Source organism: Etheostoma cragini, chromosome 2 (genome assembly GCF_013103735.1).
Source record: "Etheostoma cragini isolate CJK2018 chromosome 2, CSU_Ecrag_1.0, whole genome shotgun sequence".
Taxonomy (NCBI): Eukaryota; Metazoa; Chordata; class Actinopteri; order Perciformes; family Percidae; genus Etheostoma; species Etheostoma cragini.
The window spans coordinates 10,339,246-10,350,781 of record NC_048408.1 but is presented as its reverse complement, the minus strand read 5'-3'; the positions used below and the strand labels follow the sequence as shown (position 1 = coordinate 10,350,781).

Below are 11,536 nucleotides of genomic sequence, written 5' to 3'. Positions count from 1 at the left end.
CTCTGAGTATCTGCCCCGGAGGGCCGCGGACTGCCGGAGCTGTGGCGGAGTCAGAACGCAGCTGTGCGCAGTCAATGGAAATACACACTTGACTTTAATGGAAACCTACTGACTACGCCGCCGGGGGGGATCCACAACTGTTCCACACCCAGTGGAAATTAGGAATAAGGGGTGTTTTAGCATCTCTCTGCTCCTAGTTTTGGTTTTATGGCCTTCAGCTTTGCCTCACTACTCCAGGCAACTTGTTTTCAGTCCACACATTCATATAGTATATTTTGATTCTAACGTAGCCTACCTTTATACACGGTTCAAATTGCTGCCATTGTAAAATATACAATATGAAGTAAAGATGATTAGATATATAAGATATCTATTTTGTTTTTTTTGTTTATCTTTTTTTACTGACTCCGTGTTTGGGTTTGGAGGCGCAGCAACTTCAGAACATCTAAAAACAACATTACCCAGAGTGCTTTTGGAGAAGGGCTGTACCAGAGTCCGTGTGCACTGGGGTGTGTCCCACACACGCGCAGCCACACACTCACGCGCACAACGTAGGATTTTTCCGAGTGACTTTCTGCAATCTACTCTTCTTCTCTTCCTCTCTTCCTCTCTGCCAGAGCTTCACCTGACGCCTGCGACTCAGCGGTAAGTTTCTCCCCGACAGTTGTTTTGAGTGTATCGCTTTACCTCCCAGATGTTCAAAGTTCAACAGCAGCCGCCAGCCAGGTGAGCGGGGACAGACAGGCGCTACCTGTTGACAAAAGACGGACATTGTCAGGAAGTGTGACAGCTACACTACACAGAGAGGGGATCGGATACCGTACAACAACCAGAAAGAAAATGGGAATTACAGAAGTTTATATATAGAGAGAGTGAGTTTGGTATTTGCGATGTCTCGTTGCTAAACAGCGTTTTCCTCTCTCCAACAGATCTTCTTCCGCACACATTCTCACATCCAAGACTGACAAAATGGTGAGTCATCTTACCTTCATTTTAAGCAATCAATTTAAAGAAACACTGCACATTTGATAATCGGATGGTTCAAATAAATAATCTTTGCAGAAATCCGTTATTTATGCAAATAGCCTAGGCTATATGACTCATAAAGTTGATACCCTCTTAACTCCAAGTCAACGCCCACTTTTATCCATTATACAAAGCTAAGTTTTATCTTCTGTAAATATAGATGTAGCAGTAAAAAGAGAGAAAACTATGAGCTTGGCAACCATTTACAGTAACTACACTTCAATGTGTAACTTGTTGCTTTAATTAAGGGTATTTTTGAAGTTTTCTAATAGACAATTTAACTGAGAAAACGTTGTTAATGCCTGTGGAGGTTGCATTTGGGGAAGTTTGTTGTATGACTCATAAGCTCCATTCCATTCGGGTGGGCCTGTGTCTCCACCTCTCTATGTTTAATAGACCCATTTCCACGTCTAGCCAGAGTTTAAAGCCAACCTCCCTCTCTTAAAGGGGAATGAATCAGTTCTCTTTTTCTTTGGTGGAGTTTTATGTTACCATAAAGATGTGATTATATTCATGATAATCATTTGTGATGATGCAACACTGCAGCCAGTTTAGTCTGGGGCAATAAACCAAACCTCTCGTTGCTATGAAAGGCTTGCAAAAGTCCGTTTTAATGTGTCTTTCTTAGACATTTAAGGACATCATCAGTTTTAAGGATAAGGATAAGACTGATGATGATCTGCACCTTTCTGATTGTCAGCAATTACGGTAAAAATGACCAAAAGCAACAATAAATTGATCATACAAGTACAGACAAGTATCTGTGTACCCACAGCATGATTGACAGCATTTCTCTGTGTCATGAACCTTGTTGAACTATTCAAAACAATACGTGAGCCACACCTTTGCACTGTATGGCATGCTCACAGGCACTGGGGTTTATTTGAACTTAGTCCCACATACTGTACACCTTGAGCTGCAAAAAGGGCCCATAAAACGCCTTTTCAAACTTGCTCGTATATATATATTTTTGACCCATGTGTAAAGATTTAACTCTTCAGTAGAAAAGTAGGGCTTTAGGCTGCAGCCTGATTTTTAGCCTCCCACAACAACTTCTCATTTGCAACGACGACCTGTCACATTCACACAGTTACACATTCATGCGTGGAAGCTTCTCAACACAACCACAATCTGGCCTGCTGGCCACTGAGCAGCTCCACTGGAGCTTTTGGGGTTAAGGGCCTTAAGGGCACCTCAGTGGTGGTGATGACGGAAGGACAAGTACTGCTCTTTCCCTTTCCCCAGCCAGATGTTACCCTGTCGGTCTGGGGATTAACATCTAGGCCACCACTGCTTTTAAAGATACCTGAAATTCTGTAAAATGTTCTTTTTCCAAATATAATTAATCCAGCCATTCTCGTTTTCATGCAATTAAAAACAGCTATACTTCACAGAGCTTCTCTACCCGATTCGTCTGATTCTTACTTTCTGAGGAAATGGTCAAATGTTCTTATTCAAACATTTAAAGATTCCCTACATGACTTTGGAAGACGTAAAAACACTCTCCTTTGGATAAAAAGTTGTATCTGATATGGTTTTTCCACAAAAACTACCTAACCACCTTGTTCAATTTTTTTTTTTTTTGCATATATCTACTCCGCCCTTTGTTGAAATATTCTGAATCTCTAAGTCTGCAAAACTTTAACTGCAAACTGTTTAGTACTTTACTGAAAGTCGATCATCAGTGTTTGTATTTTGTGTTTTCCTTGGCCTGTAAATTCAAAGTCAAAGTTAAGGACACTTGAGTCTAAAAAATATTAGCATCCACTTTTTACATAACTTTAATGTTTAAGAATGTAAACTACACTTTGAATTCCCAAATAAAGGATACAGGGAGTGTCACCTTTTGCATCCTCAAGAGTAGCGAGCTAGCTGCAGCTCTGCTTGAAGAGCCACAAACATGGAAGGGAAACTGTTGAGAGACAAATTTGTCACTTAAGACAAATATAGAATAACACCAGCCTTATTCTTCAGTCTCTGAATATAGACGGTAGTAATGCAGTTAGCAGTAAAAGCATTAGATGACAATAAAGGACTTTTCTTAATAAAAGCCTTGCTGAATGTAATGTGGACTGTTTGGTGTTACTGTATTTGCTTTAAAACAGAGATACCAGTTGTGACAGCCTCTGTTTAAACAGTGTAGAGGGTCAACATGCTTTCATCAGCTTCCCCCAGCCTCAGGCCATGTCTGAGCTTGCTTCATATGACCAAATTATTACTCGCTTGGAGTGAAATCTGCTTAAACATTCCACTGGAAATGGTCTGCGTTGTGTTGCTGTTCTAAATATTTTCCTGTTCAGCTGTTTGTCCATGCAGCCATCTGCATTTTGATTCAATTTTGGTTTAGCTTGTAGTGCACAGCGTGTTTATGAGGATGGATTCTTCTGGATTGGTTCCTGCATGCAGAAAAGATCCTGGTTGTTTAACAGCGGCTTGTTTTTTGGATGGACTGTTTTTTTTTTTCTCTCTAGATTTTCAGGGTCAGAATACCAGACACATTCCCGTGGTTTTCCTCTCCCCCCCTGAACCACTTGACTATATTTTTGCTAATGTGTCACAGTTTTAGGGAGTGTCTGGAATGAGTACAGTATTGTTACACAAAGAAGCCTTTTTTACTAAAATCAATCTTATAGTTAATGTTTTACAGCCTTATTACATTTTTACTGTCCTCAGTATTGATCAGTCTACATACATGAATGTAAAAATTAAGTTTGTTTTGTACTTATTAATTGGGAGATAGGGAAAAGTAATGGCATTATGCACATGAGGAATCTGATACAGATTGTTTATGAAAGTTCTGCAATATTATAGCATTTACTTTATCTGATAAGAATCCATAGACAACATATTCAACTTAATTATATATATTATCTCTTTCTAATTAAGTAATAGGATTTTATTTTCTTTAGTTAGCGAGAGTAAACTGTATTTGCTGGTATGTTTGGAAGGTTTAAGCTTCCTTAGATTGCCAACAAGGCAAAGGTAAATAACAACAGCTAAAGATTGTGATCTGTGGCCAAAACACACTTCCATTAGGTGTGCAAATAGTTGTTAGTTGTTGTTCTTGCATGGCTTTATGCTGAAAGTTGTCAGTGTTTAACGGGTTCTGTCATATTGTGTTATCTTTGTGTTGCATTTGAAAAAATACATTTCAATGTATTTAGATAGTAGTACAGAATTTGAGAAAAGTATGGGTTGCCCTACGAAAAGGAATTTTTAGAAAAGAAAATACGTATGCCTTTTGGAAGCCCTACATCAGAATGAATCCTCCTGTCTATTTCTTCCATGTTGCAGGCCAGCAGAGGAACTGTAAAAGCCAGTTTGAACTTCAATGCCACTACAGATGCTGAGGTCCTGTACAAGGCCATGAAAGGGCTGGGTAAGACGCTTGTGTGTGTGCACATGTGCTATCAGCACAGTGTAATGTGATACGTTAGAGGTGGGTTAGTCAGTAGTACAACTTCAACAGACCAATGAGAGAGCGTTTTATGGGGATTTCCTCCCTGAACATTAAGTGTAGTAATCCCTGTTGTCTGTGCGGAGCTCCACCCAGACAGCAGTGAGTCATAAACACACGAGCAGAGATATGAGTCACTTTGAGAAAAAACATCTGCTGACCTCATCTGGAGGCTGTAATTATATGGGGGGAATAATTGTAATCAAGAGTCCACCTCGACAGAGCATGCTTATTGTAATGTAATCTGTTTGTCTTACTGCTTGGCTGAGTAACCATGGTGCTTGTTGCTGTAGGGACCGATGAGGCTGCCATCTTGCAGCTGTTGGTAGCTCGCAGCAACGCCCAGAGGCAGCAGATCAAGACTGCCTACAAAACTCTGTTTGGAAAGGTTGGACTGACATAAAAGTTGTTAAACCACATTCACACATTACATTACATTACATTACAAGAGCTCAAACTTAAAAAAAAGCCTCAGTTAGCTTTTAAAAGACTGACTTGTGTTTGAAAGGCAAAATTGTTTATACCTGCAGTTCTGAATTGAAAACAGACTGACTGCTTCGAGTCTTTATGCTAAGCTAAGCTAACTTGCTCCAGCTTCATGTTTATTATACAGACACGATGGTGGTATCAATCTTCTCATCTATCTCTCAGCAAGAAAGCAAATAAGCATATTTCTCAAAAGGTTGAAATATTCGTTCAAAAGTTGTTTTAGTCATGCAACAGAAAACTCAGGTTGGTCTGACAGTCTAGCTAGCTGTCTGGATTTACCCTGCAGAGATCTGAGGAGCAGTTACCCATAGTCCTCACAAGTCAGCCGGAGTTTAATATTACAACCCAAAGAAAGGAAACGGAAAAAAGGGACATCCGGCAGAATTGGCGGCACCTGAACAACCCCAGAAATTAAATGTCGTCGATATAGACCAGCCGTTGCTTAGTTAACTATTTGAGCTGAACAGAGGACTGTGATCCTATCCCACTCCAAATCATGCCTAAATTCCACCTCTACACACCTGGCCAATCACTACGTAAAATCTGATGTCTGAAGTGGATTTCAGAGGCTGTCAGACGATCCGTCATGCTCTGTGTTAGAAGCATACTGAGGAATTTTAACCCAATGACCACATACAAAATCAAAGTAGAAATCATTAGCAGAAAATCCATATAATACATATGACACAACAGAATTACACATTAACCGTAACAAAACAATCCAGCTACACCCAACAACCATAACATCCTTCACTGTAGCGTTACACTGCAGCCACACACAAGATTTAATTGAAATAGGATCCATGATGTATTTCCACAGGATCTGGTAGATGACCTAAAGAGAGAGCTGACTGGCAAATTTGAGACCCTGATAGTGAGTCTGATGAGCCCACCCCTCGCTTATGATGTGAAATTGATCCACAACGCCATCAAGGTAAGTGCTGTTGATGCCGGATAAAAGGCCAACAAAGACTTATGCGCTGTAGATGGAGAGTTTATTACTTTTTTTAAGATTATTTTTGGGGCAGTTTTAGGCCTTTAGTTAAAGGACAGCCGAAGAGATGAAAGGGGAGAGAGAGGGGGAAAGACATGCAGCAAAGGGCCGCAGGTCAAAATCAAACCCTGGCCCGCTGCGTCGAGGAGTAAACCTCTATAAATGGGCGCTTGTTCTACTAACTGAGCTATCCGGGTGCCCTAGATTGAGAGTTTCTGAGAAGAGACATACAGATTTAGCAGTCAGAGCAGCTGGAAACTCAAATATCATTTCATCAGACGTTTTCTCCTCATTGACCAATAGGGGGCAGGAACCAATGAGAAGGTGCTGGTGGAGGTCCTCGCCTCCAGAACACCACTGCAAGTGAAGGACATCGTCACCGCCTATAGACAGGGTAATGCATGCGCATGCCCGCGCACGCGCGCACACACACACACACACACACACACACACACACACACACACACACACACACACACACACACACACACACACACACACACACACACACACACACACACACACACACACACACACACACACACACACACACACACACACACACGGGTTAAATGCAAATAGACGGTATTAATTCTTTATTGGTTACAATAGTCCGCTGTATTTGTGTGTGTATATGACTAGTGAAACTATCATTTTTACAGCCTAAAGCTGTATCGCTAGAGTTGAGTGTAATCTTTCATGTATTTTGACATTCTGACAGCTTTATACTTTGTTAAACTGACAAAAAGATAAATCCGATTTAACGCTGAGTTTGTGTTGATGGACAGTGTTTTTCCAAAACGTGTGACAAAACCACAGGAAACCTTTTAAACATCAGGGCTAAAATATAGTAATATTGTTTGTACCTCAGAATATGATGCCGTCTTGGAGGAGGACATATCCGGTGACACTTCAGGTCACTTCAAGAGACTTCTGGTTATTCTGCTGCAGGTAATGCTCTTCTTCATTTCCTCTTCGATCCATGTTTCCTCTGCTGTCCTCTTCTCTATCCTTTGTCTCCTCTCGTGGTTTTCACTGTCTCCTCCAGGGGCGATTCTAGGATCAGACCTTTAGGGGGCTTAGCCCCTAATGAGAATAGGCCAATTTGAATGAAGTCTCACGAGATCATGGTGGCCGCAGGTTTGAGACAGTGCAGTCGCTCATCACCGAATGCAAAACCCAGGCGGAACCAGAGCATGCTGGGAAAAGCCTGTCTCTCATTTGACGCAGGCGCAGTTCATCTCAAACCAGCCTAATGTGACACAGATACAGTGCAATGCAGAATCACCTCTGATTGGCCACAACTTAGTTTCTTATGCACCTGTAACCCCTTGACGGGGTTACAGGTGCATAGCATTGGTGACAGCAACACAAGATATTAAACCCGTTTCAAGCCCTTTCAACCTGTAATTGTTTTCCCCAGACAAGTTTGCAAAGTCTAACTTGAAGCACTAAAATTGATTTTTTTAAACCAGAGATGACATTTAGGGCTTGAACCCGCCTAAAAGGAGTCTAAAATAACCAAGAGTCTGCTCTCTACTCCACTCCTCTATTGTTGTTCTTTTTTCTCTTCTTCCCTCCTATATTTTTGTGTCCTCTTCTTGTCTCCTTTTCTTTCCTCTCCTCCCTTCTTGTCTCCTTTCTAACAGAAACATTTTGTCTCTCAGGCAAACAGGCAGACAGGGATCCAGCAGGAAACCATAGATGCTGACGCTCAGGTGAGTCAGTTGTTTTGTTCCTGATCAGTAAATGTTTCTGCTCTTCCCCATCAATGGTGTCTATGTTTTTCTGTCTGAGGGTATGACCGTCACATGAGATTGTGGATAGGATCTAAATACTAGTCTTGGAGGCATGTGTGTATTTTGGAGGAAGAGGTGGCAGATATGTAGCCTGGTCCTACCAGACTCTTGTACATTTCATTTGTACAGAGGGTCTGGCCTCTCTCCATTGATAAGTGTTAACTTCCAAACCCTGTGGGGAGGAGGGCCACGACATCATGGCTGCCAACAAATCTCAGCAAAGATTGTTCTTGCTCGGGCTTTAACTTCTGGATATTCGGCAGCGTTGCCACAATGGACCGAATGGCTCGCATCTTTCTCCACCGCTATTACGGAAATACAACTCACTCTAGCACACAACTTCATTGTCATTGTCCTCAGCCACTCCCTGTGTTCGCTAATTGGACTGGCAAAAATTTGGTCGAGAAAACCCAAGACTACACCGCGAACTCAGACAGAGTAGTGAAGCAAAATTTAAATTTGAGTGGAAGTCCGTAGGAGAGTGGAGCCAGGCTAGCAGATAAGAGCACAGGAAAATTATGTCATAATGCCTTGTAGTGGAGCGAGATGGTAAAAATCCCCTTAAAATTCTTGGTTTAATATAAAAGAAATTACAAATATACTGTAAAGCAGTACTGTAATCTTTTCCGATTTTTAATGTTTTCAATGTCTCATTCTTTTTATTTTAGGATATGTAGTTTTACCCTTGGTTTCTGATGTGAAGCACTTTGGATACCTGCTGGTTACTGTAAAGTCATATGTAAATAAATGTTTGATTGATTGATGGATGGCAGAGATAAGCTATTTTCTTTTAAAGCTTGCTGCTACTCTGTTGAATGTTTTCTGATCTAGGACAGCCTCTGTGTTAAAATACTCCATCCCTAGTACTGAGAGACTTTGTTGTAACCAGTTGCAGTTTTTATCAATAGCATTGCCAATAGATTCTCTCTGATCTGTTATACTACTAACTCGAGCGAGGCTCGAAAAGGACTTAGTCTGTTCAACTCATTCCTTTATAGCACAGAAGTAAAAAGTACAATATTTCCACCTGAAACTAAGTGTAAAGTAGCATAACATGGAAAAACTCAAGTAACTTCAAATTAAACTCAAGTTCAATACTTACGTAAATGGACTGTTTTTGAAGGACATGCACTATGTATTATGTGTACTGTTTGTCCCTCTGGCCACAGGCCCTCTTCAAGGCAGGAGAGCAGAAGTTTGGCACTGATGAACAATCGTTTGTCACCATCCTGGGAAACAGGAGCGCAGAACATCTTAGGAAAGGTTTGTGTGTGTGTTAGAGTTGAGGCAATTAGAAAGCCTCTGTAATTGTTTTACGGTCTCCTATGTTATCCATTCTAGACTAATTATGAACCTATGTGTTTCAGTATTTGCTGCATACATGAAGTTGTCTGGATTCGAGATCGAGGAGAGCATTAATAGGGAAACATCTGGCGCCCTGAAAATTCTGCTTCTGGCTGTCGGTACGAAACTACTGCAAGCTGGTTCTGTTGCCAGCTTCTTGAGTGGTGGTGACTTTGAATGAATAATAATGACATCTTTTCGTCTTTTTTGTTTTCCTTTTTTGAAGTGAAGTGTGCCAGGAGTGTTCCGGCCTATTTTGCGGAGACTCTGTACTATGCAATGAAGGTAAGACAACAAAGGTGTCTGAAACGGACAACCACATATAATCAATGCTAGGTTTAACCACCATAAAACCAGTAGTAATTGCACATTATAATGGCAGAAAATGCAATCCATTGCAGCTTAAATAAAAGTCCAAATCTATGTCACTTTTGGGGCTTTTAATTTAATTTTTAATTTTTCAACTCAACGTTATTGTTGTGTATTTTCATGCAGATCTGGATTCAGATGCACATTAGCTGTTAATATTTCCAGAAGCTTGTGCTGTCAGATAATTTGAGACATTTATGAGGCATACCGTCATCGTATGATCATGTGTTTGTTGAGTGCAGGGTGCAGGAACAGATGATGACACCCTAATCAGGGTGATGGTGAGTCGCAGTGAGGTGGACTTGTTGGACATCAGGACTGAATTCAGGAGGATGTTTGCCTGCTCTCTGTTCTCCATGATCAAGGTACACACACACACACACACACACACACACACACACACACACACACACACACACACACACACACACACACACACACACACACACACACACACACACACACACACACACACACACACAGTTTCTTAAATTTTGCATGTGTTTGTGTTACAGGGAGACACCGGCGGCGACTACCAAAAGGCCTTACTGTTGCTCTGTGGTGGAGATGATGCGTAACCCTGGTAACAAGCAAGAAACCAGGAAGCACACCTTAAGTGCCTTGTCTCCAAGTCGGTCTTTTTTTGGGGGCCGTCAGCTCACCAAAACAAGAAGCTAACACAAAGTCAAAATTCCTCACAACAAAACATACTTGTGTGTAAGAGACGGCCCGATCACGTCTTTTTAAACTATGTCTCCAAATAATGTCTTTGAAAGGTAGCTAACATTTTGTTCCTGTCTACATTAATTAATGCAGCTTTTTGTCTAATACCCTAATATAATGTTATTCATTTGTAATGCAAAAGTATCAGAATACACTTGTTTTGTTTGCACTTTGCATGGAAGCAACAATATATGCAATAATAAACATTCAACTGATGAAGTATAATGGATTTTATTTTCTTGTGTCTTCTGTGTCTCGTAATTGATCCTGTCCTGCTGCAGTACTAGTACCTGTTTAATTTCTGTTGAGCATGCACTGACCTTTCATAGCCACTTGAGGGAGATAGAACGGCGTTACATCACCTTGACACCACCCAAGTCATCACTTCTAGTAAACAGAAAGTACTTTTGTCAACTGTCGACTATTTGTAATTGTGCAACTTCTCCTACATATTTCATATAATGTACTTTTTATTCCACTACATTCATATGACAGCTACAGCAGCTGTTTACTTTGCAAACTGACATACAAAACATATGATCAGTTCACAAAGGACAGATTAAAGTTTCCTATAATATATAAAGTACAACCAGCAACTCCACTTGGATACAATGTTAAAATCCAGCTAATATGAATGCATTATAAGTAGGACTAATTCAATAATGCAATGCAAGAGAGTATTCAGCTCTCTGAGAGGTGTCTCCATACTAAATCAGGTAATATAAATACATTCAACTGATAGCTTCAAACTTTCTTAAAGCCACAATCTAGGACTTCACTTTGTTATGCATTATTTATTTTTACATTGTTATATTTCTGAAAAACATTTGACCCGGAGACAGACCCAATCGGCACCAATTTGACAGCTGATTGCAATCACCAAGTTAACATTTATTTAGACGTTTTAAAACAAAGCTTAGTGTCTTTCTTACCTCATCCCCTGTGCCTGGCCATCCTCATTGTCAGGAGAGAGTAAATTACATCCAGGTGTTCTGTGATTCCCCTCTTGCAAATTGAAACAGCATGGCCAATCCGCTCGTTATTTCATCTTAAAAGTCCCATTGGTATCACAGTGACAGTTTTGTTGCATCTTGCATTTTAAAGATAACTTTGGTTGTTTGCCCTTTTACTGTAAACTACAAGAATTACTGCTCGTTGCTTCTGCACTAACCAATGATGGTTATGCTAACTGACTAGCATTGCCAATTTGCCTGACCTGTGCTCTCTGACCCTTCACCTCCTGAGCAGGGCTCTCGCTCGCGTGTCATTTGGTACCACCTTGTGCCACAGATGCTTTGAACACACACACACACACACACACACACACACACACAC

General features: G+C 40.8%; 1 protein-coding gene across 2 annotated transcripts; it reads left to right on the top strand.

The window, feature by feature from the left end:
• Window positions 1–389: 389 nt before the first annotated feature.
• Window positions 390–10,426, top strand: anxa5b (annexin A5b). 2 transcript variants are annotated; one of them, XM_034857051.1, is made up of 13 exons: window positions 390–645; window positions 930–972; window positions 4,321–4,405; window positions 4,777–4,871; window positions 5,793–5,906; window positions 6,270–6,360; window positions 6,838–6,917; window positions 7,634–7,684; window positions 8,935–9,028; window positions 9,133–9,228; window positions 9,336–9,394; window positions 9,721–9,843; window positions 9,994–10,426. In XM_034857051.1, exons 2-13 carry the CDS (start codon window positions 970–972, stop codon window positions 10,054–10,056), a joined length of 954 nt encoding a protein of 317 aa, XP_034712942.1. In that variant the 5' UTR covers window positions 390–645; window positions 930–969; the 3' UTR covers window positions 10,057–10,426. The 2 variants fall into 2 exon arrangements, with proteins under 2 accessions (XP_034712942.1, XP_034712931.1); XM_034857040.1 differs by lacking the exons at window positions 390–645; window positions 930–972 and having other exon boundaries at window positions 4,312–4,405.
• The last annotated feature ends 1,110 nt before the right edge of the window (window positions 10,427–11,536 follow it).

Excerpts from the sequence above, each read along its gene's own strand:
- anxa5b (XM_034857040.1), top strand. The coding sequence starts at position 4,312 with ATGTTGCAGGCCAGCAGAGGAACTGTAAAAGCCAGTTTGAACTTCAAT. Across the intron at positions 4,872-5,792 it reads ACAAAACTCTGTTTGGAAAG|GATCTGGTAGATGACCTAAA; the intron begins GTTGGACTGACA and ends GTATTTCCACAG. Across the intron at positions 5,907-6,269 it reads TGATCCACAACGCCATCAAG|GGGGCAGGAACCAATGAGAA; the intron begins GTAAGTGCTGTT and ends ATTGACCAATAG.